The 27,945-nt window shown below is 30.6% G+C and overlaps 10 protein-coding genes across 10 annotated transcripts, besides 1 other annotated feature; 6 read left to right on the plus strand and 4 right to left on the minus strand.

Annotated features, from left to right (window-relative positions):
• Window positions 1-4,439: 4,439 nt before the first annotated feature.
• Window positions 4,440-4,823, minus strand: TVAGG3_1003960 (proteasome regulatory particle assembly; the record flags this gene model as incomplete). Its single annotated transcript, XM_001316986.1, has 1 exon — window positions 4,440-4,823. The coding sequence occupies one exon, from the start codon at window positions 4,821-4,823 to the stop codon at window positions 4,440-4,442; it is 384 nt and encodes a 127-aa protein (XP_001317021.1).
• TVAGG3_1003970 (protein of unknown function (DUF3447)) lies at window positions 4,823-5,563 on the minus strand (the record flags this gene model as incomplete). The annotated part of the gene is made up of 1 exon (XM_001316987.1): window positions 4,823-5,563. The coding sequence occupies one exon, from the start codon at window positions 5,561-5,563 to the stop codon at window positions 4,823-4,825; it is 741 nt and encodes a 246-aa protein (XP_001317022.1).
• A 1,744-nt stretch (window positions 5,564-7,307) lies between these two features.
• Window positions 7,308-8,883, plus strand: TVAGG3_1003980 (armadillo (ARM) repeat-containing protein family; the record flags this gene model as incomplete). Its single annotated transcript, XM_001316988.1, has 1 exon — window positions 7,451-8,869. The coding sequence occupies one exon, from the start codon at window positions 7,451-7,453 to the stop codon at window positions 8,867-8,869; it is 1,419 nt and encodes a 472-aa protein (XP_001317023.1).
• Window positions 8,884-9,317: 434 nt separating this feature from the next.
• Window positions 9,318-10,848, minus strand: TVAGG3_1003990 (glycogenin subfamily member family; the record flags this gene model as incomplete). The annotated part of the gene is made up of 1 exon (XM_001316989.1): window positions 9,639-10,841. The coding sequence occupies one exon, from the start codon at window positions 10,839-10,841 to the stop codon at window positions 9,639-9,641; it is 1,203 nt and encodes a 400-aa protein (XP_001317024.1).
• Window positions 10,849-13,208: 2,360 nt separating this feature from the next.
• Window positions 13,209-13,256: a mobile genetic element.
• Window positions 13,257-17,145: 3,889 nt separating this feature from the next.
• Window positions 17,146-19,796, plus strand: TVAGG3_1004010 (inositol monophosphate 3-phosphatase protein; the record flags this gene model as incomplete). The annotated part of the gene is made up of 1 exon (XM_001316990.2): window positions 17,146-19,752. The coding sequence occupies one exon, from the start codon at window positions 17,146-17,148 to the stop codon at window positions 19,750-19,752; it is 2,607 nt and encodes an 868-aa protein (XP_001317025.1).
• Window positions 19,797-20,128: 332 nt separating this feature from the next.
• TVAGG3_1004020 (tubby protein, chain A domain-containing protein) lies at window positions 20,129-20,854 on the plus strand (the record flags this gene model as incomplete). The annotated part of the gene is made up of 1 exon (XM_001316991.2): window positions 20,129-20,821. One exon carries the CDS (start codon window positions 20,129-20,131, stop codon window positions 20,819-20,821), a length of 693 nt encoding a protein of 230 aa, XP_001317026.1.
• Window positions 20,855-21,415: 561 nt separating this feature from the next.
• On the minus strand, window positions 21,416-22,879 carry TVAGG3_1004030 (uncharacterized protein; the record flags this gene model as incomplete). Its single annotated transcript, XM_001316992.1, has 1 exon — window positions 21,434-22,834. The coding sequence occupies one exon, from the start codon at window positions 22,832-22,834 to the stop codon at window positions 21,434-21,436; it is 1,401 nt and encodes a 466-aa protein (XP_001317027.1).
• A 1,233-nt stretch (window positions 22,880-24,112) lies between these two features.
• Window positions 24,113-24,772, plus strand: TVAGG3_1004040 (bromodomain family; the record flags this gene model as incomplete). Its single annotated transcript, XM_001316993.1, has 1 exon — window positions 24,113-24,772. One exon carries the CDS (start codon window positions 24,113-24,115, stop codon window positions 24,770-24,772), a length of 660 nt encoding a protein of 219 aa, XP_001317028.1.
• A 285-nt stretch (window positions 24,773-25,057) lies between these two features.
• Window positions 25,058-26,725, plus strand: TVAGG3_1004050 (uncharacterized protein; the record flags this gene model as incomplete). Its single annotated transcript, XM_001316994.1, has 1 exon — window positions 25,058-26,725. One exon carries the CDS (start codon window positions 25,058-25,060, stop codon window positions 26,723-26,725), a length of 1,668 nt encoding a protein of 555 aa, XP_001317029.1.
• A 344-nt stretch (window positions 26,726-27,069) lies between these two features.
• TVAGG3_1004060 (uncharacterized protein) lies at window positions 27,070-27,817 on the plus strand (the record flags this gene model as incomplete). Its single annotated transcript, XM_001316995.2, has 1 exon — window positions 27,070-27,708. One exon carries the CDS (start codon window positions 27,070-27,072, stop codon window positions 27,706-27,708), a length of 639 nt encoding a protein of 212 aa, XP_001317030.1.
• Between the last annotated feature and the right edge of the window lie 128 nt (window positions 27,818-27,945).

Below are 27,945 nucleotides of genomic sequence, written 5' to 3' on the forward strand. Positions count from 1 at the left end.
GCATTTTCTTCAAAATTATGGCTAGAAGGGAAATACTCTGCCATTAAATGAACAATGTGAAAATTGATACTATTCTGGCCATATGTCATTGTTTAATTTTGACTTTTTGATCTTGATTAAATAATGAAGACAAAAAAAAATTGGAAATGGGACTAAATATCTGCTGCATAGTAAAGGAAATGGGTGTTAGATGACAAGCTTGAGGTTTAATCCCTAAATTCAAGCTTCTTTCTACAAGATCCAAGCAGCAATATTTTTTTGATCGTCGTCATCTTTCAATTTTGTGAATAGTTTCAAAATTGGTAAACCATTAATTTTGCGTATATTATTTTTCATGGCGCACACAAATTCAATGCAAGAATATCATCATATGCTCAAAATTGAGACGAAGTCTCAATTTTGCGCATATGATGGAAAAATAAGTATGAAGCAAAAGAGTTTCTAAAGAGTAATATTACATTTCTCATCTCATATATTATAGATTCGAATTTATATATACCAAAAACCTACTCAATATGATATACATTATTAAATTTCGCTCATAATTGATAATTTAACAGCTTTTTAAAATGTTAAACCTGTTAAATTTAATCTCTGAAATGTTAGGCTTGATCAATAAAAAAAATGTAAAAAGCGAAATTAAGTCAAGAGATATTGATGATATTAATAGGCGGGGCTTAATATTTGTAATATATCGATATATCCTTACACTAGGCCATACAATTGAGATTTATAGAATCTGGGATAAAAAATCTTGAGGTAAACCACTGAGATTATGGTTTTGGCTAATATGAAGTGAATATAGTTGAGATTTCATTGATATATTTGAATTAATGCCTTCTTTTATCAAAGGATAATCTAATTTTGTGGAAGAAACTTTTATCTTAGGATATACCTTACATGTATCAAATATTCGCATGCAATCAATAAATTTTCTGCAAAATTATAATCTCAAGCATGTACTATTTTGAAACAATAAAGCATCAGAGAGCCTTTTCACCATGATCTTTCAGAAAATGAAAGAACATAGAAAAATTGCCCTTTATAGAGATGTCTTGACCTCAACAAGGGTCAGAGCCTGCATCTGTATGTCTTTCAGGGCCGAGATAAGAAGATATCGTCAATAATGTGGGCGATCTCCCTCAAACTCGGCCCCGAGGATTAGTATTGCAGGCTCTGACACATGTTGAGGTCAGAAATTCGGGTTTGCTGTTTCCCAGGGTCGGATTCCTCTCCTGTCGCCCTAGGTCAGGACGGCATTTGGGAAATCCGGCCTTGAGGACTGTAAGCGAGGCCCTGAACCTTTGCTGAGGCCAGAGCTTAGTATTTGTTGCTTCTCAGAGCCGAGTTACGTTGAGAAGTGTCCGTGATCTGAACAATCTCAGGGAACTCGGCTCTGAGGACTGTAAGCGAAGCCCTGGTCTCTGCTGATGCCAGGGCCTGTATTTTGAAGTCCTTCAGGACCGATATGAGAGGAGATCGCCAATAATGTGGACGATCTCCCTCAAAATCGGCCCTGAGAATTGATCTTGCAGGCTCTGGCCTTTACTGTGGCCAGAGCTTCGTTTGGTAAGTATCCCAGGGCCAGATTCCTCGCCTGCCGCCCGGGGTCAGAGCGGCATTTGGGAAAGCCGGCTCTGGGGACTGTAAGCGAAGCTCTGGCCTTTTCTGAGGCCAGAATCTGTGTATTTCTTTCTTTCAGGGCCGAATTTGAGGGAGATCATCAATGATGTTGACGATCTCCCTCAAATTCGGCCCTGAGGATTGTATTTGCAGGATCTGGCCACTGCTAAGGCCAGAGCTTCGTATGGGCGCTCTCTTGGGACTGGATTCCTCTCCGGCCGCCCCGAATCAGGGCGGTCTTTGAGGGAACCAGCCCCAAGGATTGTTTGCGAAGCTCTGGCATTTCCTGAGACCAGAGCTTGTGAATTTCATTCAGAGCCAAGTTCCTTTCGGATCGAACCTAATGAGGACGACCGTCGAGGAACTTGGCTCTGAGGAGATCAATTGTGAGCTCTGGCCTCGATGAAGGCCAGAGTTTTTAAATGAATGTTTTGATGGGATGAGTCTATTATCAGTAAGCTCATCCCATCAAAACATTCATTTAAAAATTGAATGAATAATTATCGCATGTATTCAAAAATTAAAAATTTAAAGATGAATAAAATTATAATACATATGAAAGAGAATTAAATTACATTGAAATTGAATAAAAAATTCCAAAAAAAAATTCAAAAATCTTAAAATAAAAAGAAAAAATATAAAATTTGGTAAGGAAAAACGATTTGAATTAAAAAGCGTTTCTACAAAACATGAATATTTATGATTTAGATTAAATTGTGAATAAAATTTACTAGTTTAAAGAAGAATGAGAAAATTAAATTATATTGTAAAGAAGATACTTTAGAAAGGAGTTTACGATTGTAATATTATATGGTATAACATTGTACTCGTAACCTCCTTTCGATAATCTAATTTCTAATGCAAAATTGAGATATGAAAAAAATTAGCTTACTTCGAAAGGGGTTTATAATTGCAATATAATATGACAGTATATTGCAAATATGTACTCTGTTCCCAACGTCACATTGCGGAACAAAAGTGAGAGATTTTCCCGATCTGAGTACGTACTTGCAGGAACCTAGAGATATAGTATGCAGCAAATGCTTTTATTGACTTATTTACACTCATATAATTATATTCAAACTTCAATCTTGATTATATTTCATATTTCTGAGTAAACATAGAGCTTCCACTCAAAATTATAAAGACTACCAATTGTAACCATATAAAAACACAATTTTTTAAAAGTTATTATTATTCAACTTCCTGTGATACAGTATTTTGATTAGATTTCGTAAATTTTTGTAAAACAAGTATAGATATATCATGAGCAATCAGACAATAGTAAATATATTGCTTCCATGCTTAATTCAATTGAGATTATCTTGACATTAAACTTAGAATCCTCTCAAATTCAAGGAGATAATCACAATACAGCTATATTTTAATGCTACAGTATAGCGAAAGCTCTATGATTATTATACACTAATAATACCATATGAGTACGAAAACGGGAAAAAAATTGAGAGGGTGTACGGGAAAAAAAGTCTGCTTTTCATATAGTTTCAAACGAATTTAATATCTCCAAAAATATTTTGAAAATCAAAAAATAAAAAAATTTTTATTACCATATAAACAAGATTTTTTTACACTGGGGTACGTTTCCCAGCGGTTATTAACCAGAATCGGCCAGCTTAATTATTCTTCGGCACCATTTGAAATAAGATTTTCGGCAGTTTCTTTATTATTATTCTCTGCTGCATAATGAAGTGCGGTTACTCCATCTTTATTTTTTTCATTGATATTTGCACCATGTGAAATAAGAACTTCTGTAATTTCTTTATTATTATTCTCTGCTGCATAATGAAGTGCGGTTTGTCCATTTTTTTACTTTTCATTGATATTTGCACCATGTGAAATAAGAACTTCGGCAGTTTCTTTATTATTATTACTTGCTGCATAATGAAGAGCGGTTTGTCCATTTTTTTACTTTTCATTGATATTTGCACCATGTGAAATAAGAACTTCAGCAGTTTCTTTATTATTATTCTCTGCTGCATAATGAAGTGCGGTTACTCCATCTTTATTTTTTTCATTGATATTTGCACCATGTGAAATAAGAACTTCGGCAGTTTCTTTATTATTATTCTCTGCTGCATAATGAAGTGCGGTTACTCCATCTTTATTTTTTTCATTGATATTTGCACCATGTGAAATAAGAACTTCGGCAGTTTCTTTATTATTATTCTCTGCTGCATAATGAAGTGCGGTTTGTCCATTTTTTTACTTTTCATTGATATTTGCACCATGTGAAATAAGAACTTCAGCAGTTTCTTTATTATTATTCTCTGCTGCATAATGAAGTGCGGTTACTCCATCTTTATTTTTTTCATTGATATTTGCACCATGTGAAATAAGAACTTCGGCAGTTTCTTTATTATTATTCTTTGCTGCAATATGAAGTGCGGTTTGTCCATTTTTTTACTTTTCATTGATATTTGCACCAAGTGAAATAAGAACTTCGGCAGTTTCTTTATTATTATTCTCTGCTGCATAATGAAGAGCGGTTTGTCCATTTTTTTACTTTTCATTGATATTTGCACCATGTGAAATAAGAACTTCAGCAGTTTCTTTATTATTATTCTCTGCTGCATAATGAAGTGCGGTTACTCCATCTTTATTTTTTTCATTGATATTTGCACCATGTGAAATAAGAACTTCGGCAGTTTCTTTATTATTATTCTCTGCTGCATAATGAAGTGCGGTTACTCCATCTTTATTTTTTTCATTGATATTTGCACCATGTGAAATAAGAACTTCGGCAGTTTCTTTATTATTATTCTCTGCTGCATAATGAAGTGCGGTTTGTCCATTTTTTACTTTTCATTGATATTTGCACCATGTGAAATAAGAACTTCAGCAGTTTCTTTATTATTATTCTCTGCTGCATAATGAAGTGCGGTTACTCCATCTTTATTTTTTTCATTGATATTTGCACCATGTGAAATAAGAACTTCGGCAGTTTCTTTATTATTATTCTTTGCTGCAATATGAAGTGCGGTTTTTCCGTCTTCATCTTTTACATTGATATTTGCGCCATGTAAACGGAAGTATTCGAAAAGAGATGGAATATTAAATATAGGTGTATAAACAAAGCATTTGTTTATATCATTAGTTTGATCGAAATAAACTAAAAATGCTTCAAGATTTTGACAAAATCCACATGAATCTAAATTGATTTCTATATTGTATTCATTCATCAAGAATGTAACAAAATCAATGTTGTGTGAAATAATTGCATATTCCATGCATTCTTCTTCTGGGTTTGATATTTCAAACATTCACTCATAATCTCTTGAATTCCTCCCAAAAATGAAAATTGTAAACATTTTCGAGTTATTTCTGAGCTGAATTTCGTCCTTAATAACTTGAAACAATCAACTGCTCCATGGTAACAACATAATTCAAGTAATGTATATCCTTCTTTAGAATATGGATATAAACTGCTTTCAAGTTTTTGATTTTCATCAAATTCATCTCTTTCAGTGAAGTATATGAATCTTTCAAGGTCATTATACACAATTGTTCTGTAAATTGTATCTCCTGTAAGAACTTCAAGATTTTCTGAGTTAATTTTTTCAAAATCGGCAGATTTGTCTAATTTAATTCCATATTCTTTATAAAACAAGAAGTTTGGAATAGTTGAAACTCTGTTGACCTCTGTAACATGGTAATCATCAGATATGAGTTTGGCAAGAAATAAATATGACTTTGTATAGCGATTATTATACAGAATGATATCTAAAATGTCTCGCATAATTATTTGGGGAGGATATTTCTTTGAATCGATCAGTTCTGTTTTGATCATTTTGTAAATTGACTTTAATTCTTCTTCGTTTTCCGTTTTTAGCTGATACAATGCAAGATATGAATTGATATAGTATTTGTAAGTACTTCGTAATTTGTTGTATTCTTTTTGATGAACGTCATGGTCAGACATTATCAATTTTTAAAAAAGACACATTTACATTTTACCATATAAAATACCCTTAAATTCATTAGAAGAAAAAAAATACTATGTTACACATGTAGAAAACAAAGACCATAAAGATTGCGGATATAATTTATTGTCAATCATTCCAAATCATTTGATTTTTTGAATATAGATAAAGGGATACATTAAATTAATAGATTGATCTGTATTTTCTAAGATCTATTAAATTTTATGGCTAAATCTTTTGCAGTTCTTCGCCTGAGGAGCTCCAAAGCTCACAATCTCTGCAAAATGGAGCTTTGAAGTTACTCAATCTGTATCTACATAGGCCTTTTACCATTTGGACCTCTGCTGATCAGAAGATTCTGGCAGTCATTCTGTTCTTCAGGAGCTCTAGTGTTCCCAATTCCACTAGAAAAAGAACTATTTGTTTTATTTCTAATAAAATTCATCTTCGAAAATATCAGAAAAAGAAAGAATGGCGTCTTATATAAGAACCCATGTTTTTGAACCATGTGAACGAAAATTTTTGGGCTGCTTCTTCACTACTATTAAATTCTGCAAGTTGAAATTAGAGAGTGTAAGGCGAAACTTGTTACAATCCGATTCGCCCAGGACTTGGAATATAAGTTAGTTAGGTCCCATAGTGTATAGGTGTACGAGTCTGAAAGGAATCCTAACTTAGCATCTTGAGATATAAATTTGTAAGAGAAAAATTTGAAAAATTAGACTAAGTTTGCTAATCCATGGATAAGGAGTGAGACTCACTCAGTGAGTGGAGCCAAAATCTAAATCGAGAGAAATAAAATACAATAATATTTATATATATTTACCCCCTTGAGCAAGTACGAAAAGATTAGGTATATTGATATATGACATTTGGAATTGAGAGTACCCCAAAAATATGGGGAGAGATTATATATCATATTTTTCATGATGAAATTTCATGATAATGACTTGAGCACAGTGATTTTAAATATAACTATACCTATGATATCAATTGAAGCATTTCTGGCATCTATCTACAGAGTCTTATTAGCGCAGCGCACCGATCGAATTAATTGATAAAATCTGACAATTATTTTCATGTCACATGTTATCATAATTAAGGTGGTCGTTTCTGGTTAAATCCATTAAAATCTGGGAAACTCAACTGGTAATAAAATTTTTTTCAAAAAAAAATTCGGGCATCCGGCGGCAGCGCTAGCCATTCGGGCGCATCGCCGCCTCCGGCCAATGACAAAACCAAGTTATTTGCAGTTAATATGGTTTTGGCTAATATGAAGTGAATATAGTTGAGATTTCATTGATATATTTGAATTAATGCCTTCTTTTATCAAAGGATAATCTAATTTTGTGGAAGAAACTTTTATCTTAGGAAAATTGTATTGTTAAAGCACTCTGAGTCATCCTAGGAGAAATTTTTGCTTACCCATATATAATGGAGAACCTCTTGTTATTCCCAGAAAACATGTGTGGTATGGGGAAAATTGAGAACTTTTTTTACAAAATTGAGATGTTTTGTAAATAAAATGAGAGGGAAAAATGGGGAAAGAACACCAGAATTGGTAATAAAAAAATACATGAGATTCGCACGAAATTAGCATAGTAAGCACCGCCATGAATAGTAGATGTATATTGCAACAGAAAATTATACGGGAAACGAATTTTATATCTCCAAAAATATTTTGAAAATCAAAAAATAAAAATTTTTTATTACCATATAAACTGGATTTTTTTACCTTGGGGTCCGTTTCCGAGCGGTTATTAACCAGAATTGGCCAGCTTAAATGGTACAAATGGATCATATCAATACTTAATTTCTTCGAGTCATTGTTGAGCAATAAAAGTACTTCGAGGAAGTTCCTCTGTCAAAAAAAGAAAAAATTCTAAATGGATTATAAAGAGAAGTTTTCAGCACAAAGTGATCTATTAAAAGTTGTAGAAAGTAAAAGGATACATGAACCAATGAATGAAATATCTCTTCAATCTGTTAAATTGACTCCAGATCAAGAAGAATGTTTGAATTTTGTTCTAAATAACATAACAATTCAACAAACTAACAGAAACATGCCTGAAAACGAAATGATTAGCATAATAAGTGAATGTTATTTATATATTAATGAATTATTACCAACATTACAAAATCAAATGATAACATTACTCGAAGAAAAAGGATTTAAATGCATAATCGATTTACTTTCCATACAACAGTTAAGACCAGAAACAATCAGAGTTTTTCAGAATCTTTTTTATCCAGATATGAACGAATTTCAAATCCAAATAATTAATTCAAGCATTTCAATGATGTTTCTCACAAATTTATCGAATTTACTTAACCAAAAAAATCATAATGATCACAAATTGATATTAAATTTAATTTCAAATTTATTATCGACATCAACATGTTTTCGAGATTACTTTTTGACATCAAATACTTTAATAACATCGATTAACTCATTATCTGATGATTTTCCTCATTCTTGTTTGAATATTTATATATCTTTATTAGAAGGTCCTCAAATCAATCCAGATCAGGAAAGAATCGTTCTAAAGTTTGCAGTAGATACATGTTTATATAGTGGAAGGTCAAAATTCCATAAATTACTAAAAGTTTTATCGAAATTAGTTTTTTTAAAGGAAAGTCCAGCGAAATCGATTATTTTGGAAGAACATTTAGTTGATCATCTGACAATACAAGCAGAAGTAGGTAAATTCCATAACCAAATTAGTTCTCTTCGCATTTTACAAGAAATATCAAAATATCCTGAATTTTTTTCCGAAATGAAAAGGTTTGGAACACTAAAAGCACTTGTTAATATAATAACTGCCAATTATAATGATGATAGACTGATTTTTTCAACAAATATTTTATCAAATTTTATAAATATATGTCCAAATCAAAATGAGATGAAGATCATTGCTGAGAAGGTCAAAAACATTAAATTCTCTGCGCTAATGAACTCGTATTCATATATTTTGAAGAAATCTTCTTTAATAATTTTGTCAAAAATTTGTTGTTATTATGAAATTGATTTATTGACTGATATTCTTAATCCTGATCTCATTGGTTTGATTAATTCAATGATAGATGACCAGGATATCGATATAATTAATGCATCTATTGATATTTACAATATTTTGTTAAATTCTGTTGGTCAAGGAAGTGATTTACAGAGAGAAATAGCAAACAAAATAAGGTACGAAGTTGATATTGAAGAAGTTCTGGATTCTATTGATGATAATGAAGAATTAATTGAAAAAATTGATCAATTTAGAAATTTAGTTGAAAATATTTTAGGTGATGAATAAAAACTTGTTTGTTATTTGTTTTTTTAAAGGTATATTGAGTATTTTTGACAAATTATCAAATTCCGTGAGAAAACTGGAAATACAGTGACATATCCCCATACCATAAGTACTATCTACCTACTTGATGATAAATAGTCCTTTGTAAACTATCATATTTGCTATTTCTTGATAATTTCAAATTTTTTGTATGTAGATGAGAGGTCTTTATAGATAGATTATATTGGCACTATATATATTTGATGTTTCGAAGTTTTAGGATTCCAAAAAAATTCAAAATTTTAAAAATAAAGAACAAAAATTTATTTTTAAACTTCAAAAAATGAAATTTGAAAAAATTCTGGAACCTGAAAGTGCATGAAAATGCGCATAGTTTATAAATAATCGAAAATTTTGAACCAAATTCCATTAATTTTTGAATATTAAAAATAATTTTATTTATATGTAAGGCCTTTATAGATAAATTCTTAATACACTGACATTTCAAATTATTTTTTAAGATTAATTTTGTTATATTAATCAATTTCAAAATTACACAGATTTTCCTCACTTTCACCACTACCCTTGTAATTTATGGGGAAAATACACTTGGTGATTCTATTTAATAGCTACCAACAACGATAGGCAGTATCCCCAGCTTTAGAGGGGTGGTAAAAGTGATGAAAATCTGGTAAAACAAAGATAAGGAGATGATGAATGTAATATAACTAATAATACAAAATTTTATCATAACAACACAATAGAAAAACTTTTTTTTTTGAATTCAATAAAATTAATTATCTTCAGATTCAGACATAAGTCCGCCTTCCTGTTGATCTCTCGTAGACATTGGTGCATCAGCAATTGCAAAGGCAACAAGGCTGACAGCGCCAATAACAAGTGATGAGTATCTCAAAATTTCTCTTATTACGTTTGTTTCTTCAAATTCATCGTAAAAATCGTAAACTACGTACTTCGGAACTGGGAGTGGCTTTGAAAGTTTTTTCGCAATGAAATCAGAGCCTTCAAGCGTTGGTTTTGAAAGTTGATAGCGCGCAAGATCAATAGTAAGGTTGAGGTTTTCGTGTGTTTGAACGGCAACTTTAATCCATGCGTCTGAAATAATTTCGGATTGTTGGTTTGGTCCCTGGTCCCATGGCTTAGTTCCTTGTGGGAATCTGTATGTAACTATACGCGGGTCTGTCTTTTTTAGTGGAGTTTTCGATTTAACTAACTCGAATTGATAAAAACTTGGAATTGTTGTGAATTTTCCGAAATAAAATTCTTCAATGAGACCGTTATCATATGGACCAATATTCTTATTGCGGTCACCTCTGAATGCCTGATTAATTTCCCGAGAATATCCAACTGGTTGATGAATCCAGTTGCAGCCTTTCGTAGTAACGTTGTCGAGTGTAGTTTGGCTGGGGGTGACTACTAGGAAGTCAAGATTCCTAACCGCACCAAGATGGGAATATCCCCAAGTTTGATAATCCAATGGAGCAGAAGGTGTAACAAATGAAAAAGCAATTGATGGATCTTTAGCAACTAATGCATTTGGTGGGATATATAAGACTTTCGAATATTGATAAAGGCTGAAAATTTGTAATTTAAACCAAATATGATTATCTCTTGGATCTTCTAATTTAGTTTCGCATGGCCATTTAATAAAAGGCCTATGTATAATATGAGTCCATGATTCTTTTATTGTTTTAAGAACAGATTCTTCAAATTCCATTTTTGATGGAATTAAAAGAACTCTATCGTATTTAGGACTGAGAGATGCGAGCGTTTGACCAAGGACAATTACGCTGAGCAAGTAATGACTCCAGTGATCATCTCCTGAGTAGTAAGTTACATATGCGTATTTCGAAGTTGGCATTGGATCGTCATCTCTTGAAACATCTTTTTCACCAATGCCAGGAACAACATCAAAGCGGATATATTCTGCTGGATCTGTTCTGCATGTGGCGAAAAATGCTAAAAACGAAATCATAAATTTTGAAATTTGTCATAATCTTTCTCATTCAAATCATAATGTAAGGAAGTCAATTTGGAAAATTGTTTTCACTTTAGGAGAATATAATTTTCCATTTGGAAAATTTAAAAAGTGAGACGCGCAGGATTCGAACTTTTTTAAAAGTTGATTTAAATGAATTTTAGTGTGGAATATAAGGATAATATCATATTTAAAATAAGAATATACTAGTTTAGGTGGTATTAATTTTTTCGATAAATTTGAGAGTATGTACGTTTAGGGCATGAAAAGTGTCAATTCGCTCAGCGAAAGCTGAGCTAGCTTCGTTCTCGAAAGAATAAGGAAGGAGTGAAGGAGAATGATACAGAAGTTGACACATTCATATCATTTCAACAAATTTTGATCAAATTGAAATTCAATAAAATTCAATTCAATTCATATCCTTCAGTCAGTACATTGATATCCTTCTGCATCACAATGATAACTCGGGCATCAATAGTTCTACAACTAACTCAGAAAAAACAAGATTATTACTTCCTGCTTACAGCTTTTAAAAAGTTTCGATGATAAAAATCACTCTACTCTCGTTTATCGACATATGGTGATAGTAGGTAAACATATTCTTATCGATATTAATAAAAATATTTGTACGAAAATCTTATCCAATTAGAGAGTTATTCATAAAGTATATGATAATTATAATTACTTTATCTTTGTTTTATCTTTGAATAAACAATTTAATTTAAATTGCATAATATTTTTTGGTTGAAAGACAGGAAACTTAGTTGAGTTTGTATTATTTTTATCGTTTAATTCATCGTATCAGTGAGTGATCCAGATATTTAAGATATTTAGAAAAAAATTATTAATTTGATTAACAAATTTTAATCAAAATAGCAAAAATCTATTTGATAGCTGTAAACAAACAATAATTTTTATTTCAAGCAAAATCACTTATTTTCATCTAAACGTATAAAATTGTCAATTTTATGAAAATAAATTGAAAATCTCATGAAATGTAAAGGAGAGTAATATTTTTCAATTTTCTTTTTTTCTTTGTCTCAAATATTTTCTGTTGGGAATTTTCTTGAGAGGTAGGGCAACGATAGGTCAAAAAGGCTTCTCTGATAGATTTCCTTGCCTTTTGGATATGCTATAATATATAGCCTAGCATGATAGGATATAATGTCAAAAGTTAGAACATAACTTAGGATCTTGAGAAAAATGAAAAACAAAAATTACATAAAAAAAGAAAAATTTTATCTAATTTGTTTTTTTGAACCGAATAAGTAATTTTATTGAATTTCAATACGACACATAGATTTTATTATTAGTAATAAATATAATGGTTTACTATTAACAAGGAACCTAAACTAATGAAAATTTGATTTCAAATATTGTATATGATTATCATAGATTACCAAAATATATTGCTATTTATGAGGATATAATATTGATTATTAGTAAATCGTATAAATTTAATAAATATACCATGAATATTGAATGAATTTCTTGATTCATAGGGGTAAAACGCGCTTTTATATGATTTAGACAGAGAATTTATGAGATGTAAATAACACAATAAAGGTTATATTGAATATTTTCTAAAAATAAATCGAAATTATAAAAAACAATACATTTATTCATTGAAACTACTTGGACAAATATTAAACAAGCATTCAGGCAATACTTTTGAGACTTCAACGCATCTGATAATTTTTATATAACTTCACCTCTTATGCTTAGAGTGGAGGTATTGAGATCGTATAAGTATAGATGAGCTCACATTCAGATATGATGTGTGAACTTCTGTTTTCACTGCAATTTTGAATCAGAATAAACTCAAAACAAGAATAAAATGATATACTCACTCTCTAAATGTGTTCGAGATTTAAAGTTGCATGAATAAAACGATTCATCTTTCGAAGCCTCCCATTTAATGAGAGACTTCGAAAGATGAATGTATTCATGTAGATGAAATACTATATATGACCATGTGTGATACTAAAGATATCAAAATGTTCATTTTTAAGTGCAATAGAAGGGTTATCTCTCGTAAAATCTCAATTTAAGGAAGATTTAGAAAGAACTCCTTTCCTGAGTAGATAGTGTGTGGTTTCTGTCTTTTGGTTGATCAGGAACTATGAAATTAAGTCGGACAGAAAGAAGTTCTTTCCAAAACAGACTCCAAATGAGTTGTTCGAAAAGAACTTCCTTCTGTATATGGATAATTGTAGTTACCGCACTGAAGTATGTGATTGTGATGATGGAGTTCTCGATAAATCTAAAATCGGATTAAGATTAATTGAAAACTCAAGTAATTCTTTGAAATCTTGTGTTGTCTGGCACTATAATAACCAAAGAATGAGAATATTATGTTGAATGATGAGTACGTGTGCTCGGCATTCGCCGAGCGAATTGAGTTTAACGTACTATGAAAAGTGACAAATTTGGGCTTTTTTTCCTAGGGTTATGATCTCTTCCTTTCTGCTCAATACGACAGAAATGAAAGAATGAATTTGTACTCCCTAATTGATTACTACAATCTGTATCTATCTTTAACATAGAATTAGCTGCATTGTGATTTATACTCCAGAATTATTCAATTTAAGATCAACCTCGTAAATTTTAATCATATTGCACCAATACTCCTACGTTGAGATAAGAACATGATTATACATACCAAAGCCCCATATTAACAATCAAAATTTAGCACCTCCATTATGCAACCACATTATTCGTCGCAAATAAGTATATTTACGCATATTATGATGCATATTCACACAACTCGTATACATGAAAAGTTATTAAAATCAGACAAAATTATTGCAATAAGGAAAAAAAAACAACTTTATTATATATGTTAGTAATGAATTACAAATATTTCTACAAAGAATGCTCAATACTTCATATAATCTTCGAATATTTCTTATTACAAGTTAATACATTTTGACTCGAACATGATAAACAAAAGCCGACACGCTGATTACTACATTTATGAAAATATAGTACGTTTCCATTCATCTGTTTACTTGTTTTTGTTGGAATAAAATCATTTTTTTTTCTTTCATGAAATAAGAATTTTGCTGCGAAAGCAATATCTCTAACAATAATTAATACATTACGTCAACTCTGGAATGAGTATTTATCAAATATGATATCAAAATCAAAAATTAGTTGTTTTTTATGAGTAAAAACGATGTAAATTGATTATTTGACTAATTATCAAATACTTTGATTTTCCAAATTTTTTCGAAATTGATTTTTTCATGTGAAAATTCAAATTGTTTAATTTCATTTTTGAAATTTTGAATTTTTTTTGGAATTTTGAGTTGATCAATTCAGCAGAATTGATAATGCTATTGCTTTAGGGCATACCACAAGGTGATGAATAAAAGGTGAACATTAACAAATTATTTTAAATCACAAATATCATCCTCATCAACTTTAATTCTAAAAAGAACTGTACTGAATTATGAAAATGCATGATTTACATTATTAAAATCTTTGAATGAAAATAGTACAAGATAAGTTTTTATTCATTTTTAATTAGATTTAAACGAAAAACTACTCCATATTAAAATTTAAGTCGAGAAATCGTATTTTGTTCTTATTTGTTAGCATTTTGTAGACATTCTAATCTTGAATTAATTTGTTACATGATATTATTAACAAATTTAACTGAAAAAATATGTTAATATGGAATAAACCATGATTATATAAGCTATCAATGCTATATATACATATGTAAAAGATTCATATTAACTCAATTAACAAAAATGATAGATTTTCATAAAGGTTCAATCTAGGTTCGTCCGAAAATTTTGATTTTTATATAGAAGACATAGTTTCATATACATAATTAAATTTTCAAACAAATTTGATCATACCATTTATTAAGCAGGATAGTATATTAATTACTATCAGTATAAAAATATAAAAATGATTATATTTAATTATTGCATAATTTAGTCAAAGAGTTATAAGCCTCAAGTGATCGTTATCACCTTCAATGCACGTATACTTTATTGATTCATAGATATTTAATCTATGTTTGACATGTTGTTGTCGTCATTCGTTTTGTTCCCATTCTTCCTAAGTTAGAATTAGAGAATACACCATCCACATCATCTAATTTGGTCCTCAGCGATAGATTGGTTCATTTTGGAGGAGTCCCATCAGACAGTTTTCGAGCACCAAATATCAAATTTTAATGTATACAAATCTTTAGTGATTTATCTCTTTTATGATGAGTAAAAGGTTTCTGCTCATCAACATTTGATTTCCGACATATATGATTTCTAATTGCAATTATTTACTTTCTTTTTATAATCTAACTCTGTGACTCATACCATAAATTAATTATTGGAAAGTGTCAATATGTTTGGCACAACGCATGGCGGAAGATACCAAACCATGCAGGGAATATGATACGTTTAAGATCTCCGAACTTTTTTTCCAAAAATTTTCTATCGTTGCCCTACCTCTTTTTCTTGTTATCAAAAAATAATTTTAATATTTGTTTATTTCATTACATACAATAAAATTTTAAAAACTCTATTTCTTCTCAAGAAAATTTTTTTCCTTCATATGAAGAAACATTTTGTTCTCCATTTGATACTGAGTCTAAATCTCGATTTTTGAATTTTCTTCTTTCCAAATTTCTTTTTTCCAAATTAGAAGTTGAATTCAAATTTTCAATAGTTTATATATTTTCTCAAACCGTCTCAGATTTTCTCACTTTTTAGGGATTTTCTCTCAAAATATACAAAAATAGTAATATCAATACATGTGTCTAATATACTTTAAAACCATCGTGACAAAATTCAAAAACGAAGAGTTCTTCTCTCCAAATTTTTTTCAAAATCAAAAAAATGAGATAAAAAAGTACGTTTGGAAAATTCATTTTTAGCATTTTAGGAATTTTCTCACTTTTCTTCCAAATTGACATCCTTACATAATGTTTTCACTCATTTTTGCGTGTAAATCCTGTGTAACAGTATTAAAAACTCTAAAATTATGGCTGTTTATTGGTTATTTTCAGTTGATTTAGTTTGATCATTATCGGCTTGATGCGCCAATAGAAGTTAGACATTGTTCCTATCAGAAATTAGTGAAAAGATTCTATCGAGACATAGAGAATTACTGAGTAGACTATAAAAATGCACCCCCTTCTTAATAGAGAAAAAGAAGTAAACAGATCCTGTATTTAATAGAATAACCAGAAATCCAAAAGGTGCAGTTGGAAACTAAAATGATCATATGCCCTATTAAAAAGTAATATAAAAATAGCAGAAATTCGTTTAACTCATGATGAAGATTTAGAAGTTAGATTAAAATCTGTATGTAAAGCTCTTAACATGATGGCATTTTGTAATAATGAAGATGTAAAAGAATTTCTTATTTTGCTCAGTGTAGATTTAGTGTGTGGGCGAGAAACTTCTCTTTAATGTGTAATCAAACCAAATAAAAGAGTAATATAAGGATGCCATTGAAGTGAATAAATGTATGGGGATATACACAGCACTAAGTATATCAAAATGAGTGAAAGTTTCTTTCAAAATGTATAAAATTTAGATAAATTCATACCGGGAATTCATTTCTCTCAATTGGTGGAATTTTTCCAGATTTTAGAATTGAGAGCCCAAAATCTTACCGAATAGAAAGCATGCATAAACCCATTCAATTTCATATTGTTGCAGATAAACACAATTTTTGATAGCTAAATTTTTTATCAATTTTTTTTTTGAAATCGACAACTAGTGTTCAATATCTTGTTTCTAAACAGGGCTACAACCATATTGTAGTTAGCCCTGAGAATGATAAATGCACATACGTGTTTACAATAGATTATCTTAACCAAACGTTTATTTTTCATGGATTACCTAACAAGGATATATTTAACTCTCATTCCACAGCCATTAGAACAATAACAGAGACGTTTAAATCCGATTTTTTAGACACCGGAGTTGGTTTATTAGGTGGTTTCATTTCAAATAATTCACTCATTATAGGAATCATTACAGAAAAGCATCCGGTGGCTTTTATACCACCAAAGAATATTGTTTACGAGATAAAATCAATCAGATACCACTGCATAAATTCAAAGGGTGAAGAGATCAAAGTTCCTCAAGCTATAGAAGATTTTCCGATACAAAAATATCATTACTTTTGCGAATCTTTTGATCTTACGCGCCCATTTCCATCTAACAGACCATCATGGGACTTTAATCCAGATTTCTGCTGGAATAACAGATGGCGAGAGGCATTTTCTGATGTCCCACAAGCATGTGTTGTACTTCTACAAGGATATTGCTCATCAATGTATTTATCAACTTCAACATCTAACATAATCTACTTTGTTAGGCGCTCATCAGCAAACCCTGGTACAAGGTATATCAGTCGCGGCCTTGATGATCACGGAAATCCCGGAAATGAAGTTGAATGTGATTTATGTTTTATAAGAGAGAATGCTTTTTACGTCAATACATGGTATCGAGGTTCAGTTCCAATCAAATGGAGTACTAAGCAAGGCTTTCTTGGAGCTTCCCATCGTGTTGAAGAAATTTGTCATCCACAGACTCACAAATACTTCTCAAAGATCAGCGCAAACAATGGTTCAGTACCTGTAGTTATTATTTCGCTTCTTGACCAGAATGAAGACGAATTACAGAAATCATATGAATTATCTATCCAAGGAATTGATCATCCTCAAATACAATTCTATAAATATGATGTTAATAAGATGATGAAAAGATTCCAAGACAAAGAACTCGTTGAAGACATATCCCGATTTCTGCATCAAATTGATTCTGACACTGGATTTAGAACCTTCAAAACACAGCAACGGACAATTTTAAGATTTAATTGTGTTGATTCCTTAGATAGAACAAACATTGCTACATTTGCTCATGCTAGGAATCTTGCAATAATGATGGGAGCAAGTGATGATGAAATGGCTTTTATTGCAAGATCATTTATATATGCAGGAGATTCTATTTCTATTATGTATTCAGGGACAGATGCGATTAAGAAAAGTTCAATTCGTTCTTTTACTAATGATAACTATGGTGTTTCATTTGATACACCAACATCTATATTACGATATTTTGTTAACTTCTTTGGTTCTCCACAATCAATCATTGAAGAATGGACTGCAAAGAATATCCAACAAAAGTTTATTTCAACAATCATTGATCCTTTACATCTTTCAATTGTTCCGTCAATTGATGATTGTTTAAACTCCAAGAAAACGCTTTCATCAGCACTTTTGGGAGAGATGTTGGATGTAGAAACAAATTCACTTGAAGAAACATCAAATTCTCTTATTATTTCATTACCAAGTCCAATGCAATTTACTGCAATTCTGATGCTTTTAACTCCTGCTGTAGATGATTATTTGCCTCCATCACAAATTTCCATTAAAACTGGAAATAATTTAGATGAAATGTATCTTTGGATGAATGCCATTTCTTTGCCAAGAGTTAATAGTCCAACATGGATTAAGTTTGATTTAATGGAATGCGATTTATGGAATGCTTCAATTCCTTATGAAAGATGTGCAGCTGATTTTTGCAGGTTCATAAGAATTGACTTCGAAGTTTCCGAAAAATTTTGTCTCGGAAATATTAAAATTGTTTGCATGGATGATGACGAATACAGCGTTACTCATACATGCGATAACTTCCATAAAACACATCCAAGAGTTATGAAAAGCTATTCAAATAAACTGGATGAAATTCAATCAGGAACAATACAATCCAGTATAGATATTGTTGATATATTAGATCTAGAAATACAAAGATTATCAACAAAAATACCATTGCATGAAAGGAATTTACTATTAATTAAAAAAGGATTAAATCCTGCTTGCTATGAGCCATTAAGTATGTTTTCATCAAATGATAGTTCGTGCAGTCTTTGCAAAGATTGTAAATCGATGGAGAGTGGAGGAATTGTTTATTCAAGCCGAACTTATCCATCTCTTATTAATTTAGACCATGAAGAAAACAATGACGAAGGAGTAAGACCTTATGTAGTTTGCAATGGCTGTCTGAAGAAAATCTTTCAAAAAAGAAATGAATTAATGAACCTTTATACAAATATTTATAATTCATTCAATCCTCACAAAATCATTGAAGAAAAACCACTTAAATGGTATGAAAAACCAATGAATGAATCATTAATTGAGCTTTCCAAAAAGCCATCTTTTATTATTCAAAGCCCACCAGGCAATCCAAATGCAGATGGTCTTCTTTATGGATATAATGATTTCTTGTGGACTTCTAAGAATGAAAGTTCAAGTTTTTCTTTTAATATTTCTTTGAGAGGATATTCACATGTTAAAAGAGTTTCTTTTGTTTTCTCTGGTGAAAATCTTCCAAAATCAGTTCTGATTTCTCGAAATGAATATCCAATATCAAATGAAATGGAAGAAATTAATTTAGAAGTTCATTGTGAATTCTTAATTATGACATTTTTAATGCAAAGTGAATGTCAATTATCATTAAGAAGCATTTCTGCTTATGGTTGTTATGATAATCTGCCAATAATGAAAGCTCAATGCTTTAAATTTCAACCTCTCGCATTTAATGCGTCTAGGAAACATGAAATATTTGATTTTAATAGCAGAGCTGTCAAGTTCCCTCTTTCACAGCCAGGAAGACTGAGATTGGTTACATTTGATTTTTCGCAGTGCATTGATACTGGATACATCATGAAATCGGCATTCATCGTTACTACTCTCAACGGAAAATTTGTTGAAGGTCTTCATATTATCCTTCCTCAAGTTTTATCAGATTCTGCATTGGGATATCCATTTCACTCGGCTCAAGAATGTGATTGCGTTACAGTCTTCTTCCTTGACAGATGCTTGAAAATCAATATTCCGAGCATTATGCTCAATATCGGACCACCTTCTGGTGCTTAGTATTTATTTTGTATGTTATTATAAAGCTTATTTGTTTTTTTATGAATTATATTTACTAATAAATGTTTATGAAATGATAAATCAAGATATATCGTCAAAAATCTTGATTCGATTGCCCAATTTAATGCATAATTTCATATCACAAATGTGATTCAATGAAGTTAGTCAGAAAAGTTGCTCTTTGGCTGCTATGCTTTTATTGACTTTGGGGCTAAATTCTTTTTAATTATATTGTATTCTATTTCGTAAATTGTTAACCAGAACCACACACTTTACAACAGAGGTTAGAGGCTACTTAAATTGAAAACACAATCAATTTCGAAAATCCTAAAATTTACAAAATTTTTAACACGTCAAAACCGTTTTTCAAAATCTCATGACCGAAAAGCAGGAAGAATCATCATCTGGGGATAAAACGAAGCCAACATTGTTTCCTCAAATAGTCGGCATTAGAGTTCGCAAACGAGTTGATCCTGCTGTTTCTCCTAAAATTTTATACACAATTAAAAGGACATTTACGACATCTATACGAGGCCGACGAACCCATTATCAGATATTAAAAGATGGACAGATTCTTTATTCAGCGAAATTAAAATCAAAAAGACAAAGTGAACCAATACCAATTTCAAATGGTAGTGATGCTCATTATTCTTCGACCAATAACGCTGCATATTTACTTTGTGGAGATGGAAGAATAGAGTTTTCATTGCGTGCAAAAGACCAATACGGTCCAGAAGTAATAACTATTCAACATTCACATATTCAGAACGATAAACACTTACCAAAAACACTTAAAGTTACACTATTTCTTAAAGATTCTTTGATACCCCACAAATTAATATCAAAACAACCACAAATGACAGATGATATGGAATGGGTTTTAGATTTCCATAACAAGGAATTAATACCAAGTACAAAAAACATTATCCTGATCAATGAAGAAAACACTCTCGAATATTTACTTGTTAGAAAGGTTTCTAAAGATACACTCGAGGCAGACGCCGTGTCCTTGTTTTCTCCATTAGCTGTTTTCGGTGTTGCACTGTCTCTTTACGTCGCTCCTGTTTAATTCAAAATATAATTTTTTTTATTAGAAAAATTTTTGAAAATTTAATGAAAGGAAGGTTATATGAAATATGCTTATGCACACAATGCATAATTCAAAGAAAATTTTCACAATCGAAAAAAATCTTCAAAAATACTTCTTACTGCTACTTAAATAGCTTCTATTATAGGCTATGATTCATTTGGTTGTCTTGAAAACCTATGACTTATATCATTTCATTATTTTATATTTATTTTGACTTAGATTTTACATTTAGTCTGTTTGAACTGTTGTATTTATATAGTAAAAGCATATTATTGATAAGTAATTTCTTAGTTTTTGATATTGAAGGATATATTTTTTTTGAAATGGAAAAGTTAAACAGAAAAAGTATATGAAAATTAACTATAGTTTTTGCATAACTATTATTGATATTAATCAGTTATTAAATTTCATTTTCAAAATAAAGAATCAATACAAGTTACAAAAAAAGCATTATCACATTTTGTTCTTAGCGTATCATGCATAAGATTATGCAGTATATCAATAATATATATTAAACAAAAACTCAAAGAAATTAATTCTATCTCATGTGGAAAAAAAGATAATATTTTAGTCAACTAGAGCCAAATGAAGCTAATCTTTTTGAGAAACGATTTCAAGATGGTTTGTAATGTAATCAAGATCTATTATTGATTTTAGAGGAATAAATATTTCGTTATTTTTTTTGTTCTTTCCTGAGTTATCAGCAGTGCAATGTCTTTTCTGCATTTTATCAATTTCTGATTCCGAAATGAATCTTTTTACTTTAGACTTGTTATTGACAAGATCTTGGATTGCAGCTTTAAGTTCATTAGATGATTCTTTGATAATAACATTCCAAATTGCTATCGCATCAACGTAATCTTGATCATAATCAGGTTCAGAAGTTCCTGTGATTTCTTTGATTTTTTCTTCTAATCCGTTAGTTACAAACCATTTTCCTTCAAATTTGAAATATTTATTTGATAAAATGAAATCTACAAAAAACTTGGCTTCAGCGGCACCAGTTTGTCTTTCAGGTGGTGTTGCAAGCATTATCAATCCATCAGTAAGTGATCTTTCCTTTTTGTTAAGTATATAAGATAAACCTGATTTTTGTGGTAAAAGATTGTTTGTCAACTTTGACTTCTTTTGTTCATTAACAAATTCAATTAAGCCATCTGGTATTTCTTCTTCGATGCTGTTAGTTAAAGTAGTCCATACAAAATCAATTGAAGGCCTCTTTTTTTCATTTTCATCTTGCATCCTTTGATAAAGTAGTGTCAATGACTGATTTTTTATGTCTTTAATGAGCTTTTCGAGAATAATTCCCAAATCTTTAATATCATCTTTATAACTAAGATTGGGGTCATATCTAAAGCCAGCGTTATCAATGCAGATGAAATAATCTTTATCTTGGTATCGAACTGTAAAATCATTATTATCTGTAATCTTTGTTTCTTCCTTCTTCTCGTGAAGATAAATATCATCCAAACTCATTTTATAAAATTTGTTTTGACTATGATGTAATTCTCTGAGACAATATGCAGCTGCAACTGCAACTGCTGTTTTAGACTTGCTATTGAAATCTGAATTATTTATAAATGCTTCGTCAATCTTTATTGAAATAGAAGGAAGAGTTTTAATGATAAATGACTGTTCGTTGAACGTATCAATGTTTCTTAATGTAGCAGTGGCAAATGGATAAAAATCAAATTGTGCTAAAATTCTGAAGTGTCTGGCGTAGTTTTTAATTTGTTTTACAGTATCTTCTGATGATTGATCTGATTTAAAGGAATAAATATTGTAAAAGCAATCATATAAGTTTTTACTTGGTAAATAGATTTGACGTCCAGAAGGTATGGAGCTTAATTCATCAATATAGATATCTGTATTTGAATTGTAGGGTTTGAGATGGATTTTTAACTTTTGATCTTTCTTTTTCCAAAGATGACGGTTTTTGAAATCAACACATGGAATGATTTCTAATGGGAAGAGCTGATGGTTTCGCGTCATTAATTTTTTTAAAAAAATAAAAAAATAAAAAAACCAGAGATTTTTATTTTACATCTTTTCAATTTTTAAAAAAGTGCCAAGTTATGAAAGAAGGAGAAAACTTTCCATATACAATATTAAGTGTTGTAACCAGCTATTTATTGACATTCATTTGCATATCAGAAACATCGACATATATTAAGGACTCATTAATTAAATTTTACATATATTCCGGATTTTATTGTTTAATATTTGCGTTTCTTTCTGGTCTTATGGCCCTCCCAAAGTCACCAAGAAAAGATATCGAAAATCAGCCCGCACCACAAGCATCAACTGAAAGTTATTGCGAAATTTGCCGTAGAGACATTCCAAATCGATATTTCCATTTTAATGAATCCGGAAGATGCATTTGTTTGTACAATATATTGAAGTCAACAATCTTTTATTTACTTTTGGCAATAATTTCAATTTATAATCTACAAGATGTAATAATTACATATGTTAAAATCTTCACACACGTTGTTTCTCCTGTAAAACATGCAATACAAATATTTGCAATATGCTTCTATTCCAAAATGGTGCTTAGAAGTATTATTACATTTTCGCAGCTTTTCTGGCTAATTTCATTTAGACCTCAGGTTGTATCAACCAAACTATTCCTTGGAATTCAAATTCTTTCCTTTTCTTCGAACTCTTCAGAAGGATTCAAGAAGAATTGGGCTGATTCAATCATTAACAGTGAAGATTATATACAATATAATGACTTTATGAGCAAAAGATAAAATGCTCAATGATTTTTTTTCTTAGTTTTGTTAGTAAATATAATAGATTTTAACATTATCCATATTTTTACATCTTATTTGATTATGCATACAAATCCTATTCATAACTTACTTAGAATGAGTTAGAATTTATATTAATCTTTGAACAGAATTAATTGATTTGAAAAAGATATATTTCCTTGTATTGTATGCTGACATTCACAACATTTCACATATTTTTAACAATAATTTGGATTCAGCATTGTAAGATGGATTAATTTTGTTCATCAAATAAAATGCAGGAAGCCTTATATTAATCCTTCAGCATATTGGATTGATTAATTCATTATTGAACAGTTGTAAATATCTTCATTTGGTATTATCAAGAGATGAATAAATTTAACACAGACTCAGAGTCAAGTAGACTGTCCACTTGTTTTCCCAAAGATGAGAATTGCTTGTATCAGTGCATAGAATGATTTCTATGCGAGATATATGATTTAGCTGATGATTTTGTGTCAATTTTTTTTTTTTGTACATGACAACAGCTGATCAAAAGATTGCTATTATGAAACAAATCACAAAATTCTTTTGTGACGAACCCCTATCCATTATGTTCCTTAAGCCATTAGAAGAAGATAAAAAGCTTACAGGTGAATATAAGAATCGAATTAAAAAACCAATGGATTTAACTACGATTAAGAAGAAAATAAACAACAACCAGTATTCGGGATTTCAACCCTGGATCGAAGATATGAATCTAATATGGGATAATGCAGTAGAATTCAATTCTGCGGATAGCGTCATTGGAGGTGTTGCAATCTATCTAAAAAAGAAATTCAACAAGCGCATTATGTCAATAAATTTATCTAATCTAAGAAATTACGAACAGCAGATAATAAATCTTACAAAAGATATACAAAACATATTACAAAACCCACCAGCTTCATTCGGCATCAGCCAAACAACACCTCTTTCTCCTAAAATTGAACAATTTTCACTCAGCCGCGTTCAAAAATTACTTGAAAGTGTCCAAAAGTTGATGGAACAGGGCAAATCAACTGAAATTATTAATATTATTAAAAGTAATGAACCAGGATTCGAAGCTGATCCATCAACACCGATTGATTTTGGAGAATTCAGCAGAAAGACTCTCATAGCTTTAGAAGAATTCGTCGCAAGCAATACACAAGTGTGAAAATTATAAAATTGTTTTGATTTAAGTTTATATATTTCTTATTATAAAGATTAATTGTATTTTAATTTAAAATCTCTTTTCGTATCCAGCCATCTATTGAAATACTCAATGGTTTGTCTATACAAACTCTTGCAAAATATATTTCCTCAAATGATAAATTAATTAATTTATAAAATCCTTACTTTTATAATATTTCTAATATGTTACTAAACACTAATAATAAAAAATGAGTCAATTTAAGATTTTCATTTGATTTTGAAATTGAATTGAAAATAATCGGCCTCAATGAAAGGGGAGTCATTTGGAAAGAACTTGATTTGTATTGATAATACTGCTCACATCAATAGGGTAGTATATGGAACTCCTCTACTTTCATTTTATCGATTTTCAAAGCCTTTAACTCAACAAACTACGCTCATTGCATATGCAGATTCAAATGGCGATCCTAAATGTGAAGAATATAATCAATCCGTCATACAAAATCTTGTCATACAAGAGACTGGCGACTTTAAAGCCATATGTACGTGTGGTTTGATCGAATTAGCAAAAAGAAGATTGGCTACTTATGAGGAAATGAATAAAAAATACGATTTGCACTTACCTACAGATGGACGAGGATTAACTCCGCTGAATCAAGACAGTTCAACAATCATTTTATGCAGTGATTTCTTCGGATTTTCACCAAATTTCTTCAATATGGCACGTGTTGGGCCGTTTGGATCCGAGTATTTGATTAGGCCGTTGGATAACATATTCTGCGTTTACGTAGAAGAGAGAAATCCGCTGGATGTTTCAATTTTCCCTCCATGGGTCAAACTAACTCTAATTAATAGTGGAAATCCATATTCTCTTAGCAGATATCAAGATCAGTATGGTTTCTTTTCAAGAAAAGAACCACATACATTTCATTTTAATTTACAATTCCCAAATGGTGAATCTCATCATTTTACAGTGCCTTTAGCAACAGATCCGAACATTTGGCCATTCCCTTACGATATTTGCTTGAAAGATCTTAAATCTCGTCCTTCATTGGTTCCAACATATGTTTTAATAGAATCTGAAGAAAAATACCCTCAAATTGATACAAATAAATACCAATTGACCATTCCACAAGACGCTCAATTGGCCGCAAAAGGTTATTTCACTTTACACGTTGATAAAACGTCTCCGCCGTTTGGAATGGTTGATTTTAGAAGGTTTGAGCTCATCTTGTCTGCTTGGAACTTCCCATTTTTCGATACAACTCCAAATAATAATCTTGTTCTTCAATATTTGAAAGAAATCCCTTTGGCTTACTTTATTCCTGCACAGTTATATCTTTCCAAGAGAGGCTATGATGTAGCAAGAGCAGATCCAGGCAAAAAGTATGAATTTTACCAAGAAAGGAAAGATTTCTTCAATGCCGAGAAAAAAGATTCTTCTAAGCAGGAAAAATACGATAGAAGAACTTCCTTCAACTCCATTCGATTTGCGACAAAGTTTTCCGGTCAAATTAATTTGAAATCTTATGGAACTTACAAATGCGTTGATAACCTTGATACAGCAGATAGTGAGTCATGGTCGAGCTTAAATACCCTTGTTTTCCGAAAGGTTGAAGAGAATTTCCAATGGAAAGTTGATGCTCCGATTTCCATGGACAGAATTTTAGAATTGATGCCTCATGAGGTCCAGAAACCAATTATGGCCCTTAGCGAAGAGTCAAGTGATAACCCAGACGATGTTAAAGCTCAGAAAACAGTTGATACAAAACTTGACACTTCGTATGTCACTTTGGACCGCTTGGTTGTATTGCTTAGAGACAAAGATACAGAAGCAATAAGTAAAATACTCGAATCTCTTAGTACGGGAAGTATTCAGCAATATAACTTTACGAAATACTTCCTAAGGAAAGCTGTTGACAGATATCAGCTTCGTGGAGTATTAGACAACAAAGTTATTGAAAGTTTTAATTAATTTTATTATTTTTTTTTATATTTATGTCTTGTTTAAATATTATATTATATAGAACTTAGTATATCGAAGATCTCATCCTATCTTTAAGTATATCTCTTTTAGATTTAGGAATTTCACATTTTGAAATTACGAAATATAATTTTGAATAAGATTGGATGCACAATATTTGATTAGAATATAAAATTATAATAAATAAACTCATTAATGGCCACCAAATTATGAAAATTAAACGAAATGATAGATTTGTTTATTTGTCATGGTGTCATTCATGCTATATTACGGTTGGCAGTAAGCAATTTGTACAAATAATCAATAACGAAAATGGCGGTTTTTTTATATATAAAATGAATATGCAATATAACCCAAACAACATAAATAAAATAATGGAAAAAGCTTTTCACCTCTTTCGTCAACTTGCCAAAAACCTCCAGTTCCTCGGAGTCGGAATTTCAACGCTTTCCATCTCAGGTTTCTTTTATCGTTATGCTCATGAGTACAGAATGACGTATATCACAGCCCAGCAACATTTCACACTTCCTAGCATCCTTATCACAATCTTTCCAATTATTTTTTCAATGGTTGGCGCCTTATTTTCTGAAAATGCACAATTTTACTACGGGATTGCAACAATATCGTCAATATTAAGCGTATTTTATCCATTACTCTTACATTCAAAGATTGTTGCACTTGGATCATTATTCCCACTTAGTTTACTCGGCTCTTGCTTAATTATTGATTTCCCTATCACCATCACTATTTTATATGTTTTGGCCATGATTTCTTTAGTGTACTTCCAATTTGATCACGAATCAGAAAAAGTAATCAAGATTTACCAATATGTTGCATGTTTCTTATTGCTCGATTTAATCGGAATTCCTATCGAAAACGAATTACATGATAACCTCAAAGATCCAGAAATACTTTGCACTTACAGTGGATTTATTGGAGCTTTCATCGGATTTTTGATGGAAAAAATCTTATAATTTGATTTCTTTTATTATTTTTTTAATTTTTTTCGTTTCAAATGCTAAACGTTGGATGTGATTTTAATTTGCTTTTACCAGTGATTTTATATTTAAAGTTAATTCATGTTTTATTTCAGTTAACTGTTCTACAATGATTTCATAGTATATATATGAAAATTATGTGTAAAACTAAACTTAAAGTTAGAACATAAATGAAAATAAAATCTAATTAAAAATAATCAAAATCTCAATTAG

This window comes from Trichomonas vaginalis, chromosome I (assembly GCF_026262505.1).
Source record: "Trichomonas vaginalis G3 chromosome I, whole genome shotgun sequence".
Taxonomy (NCBI): Eukaryota; Parabasalia; order Trichomonadida; family Trichomonadidae; genus Trichomonas; species Trichomonas vaginalis.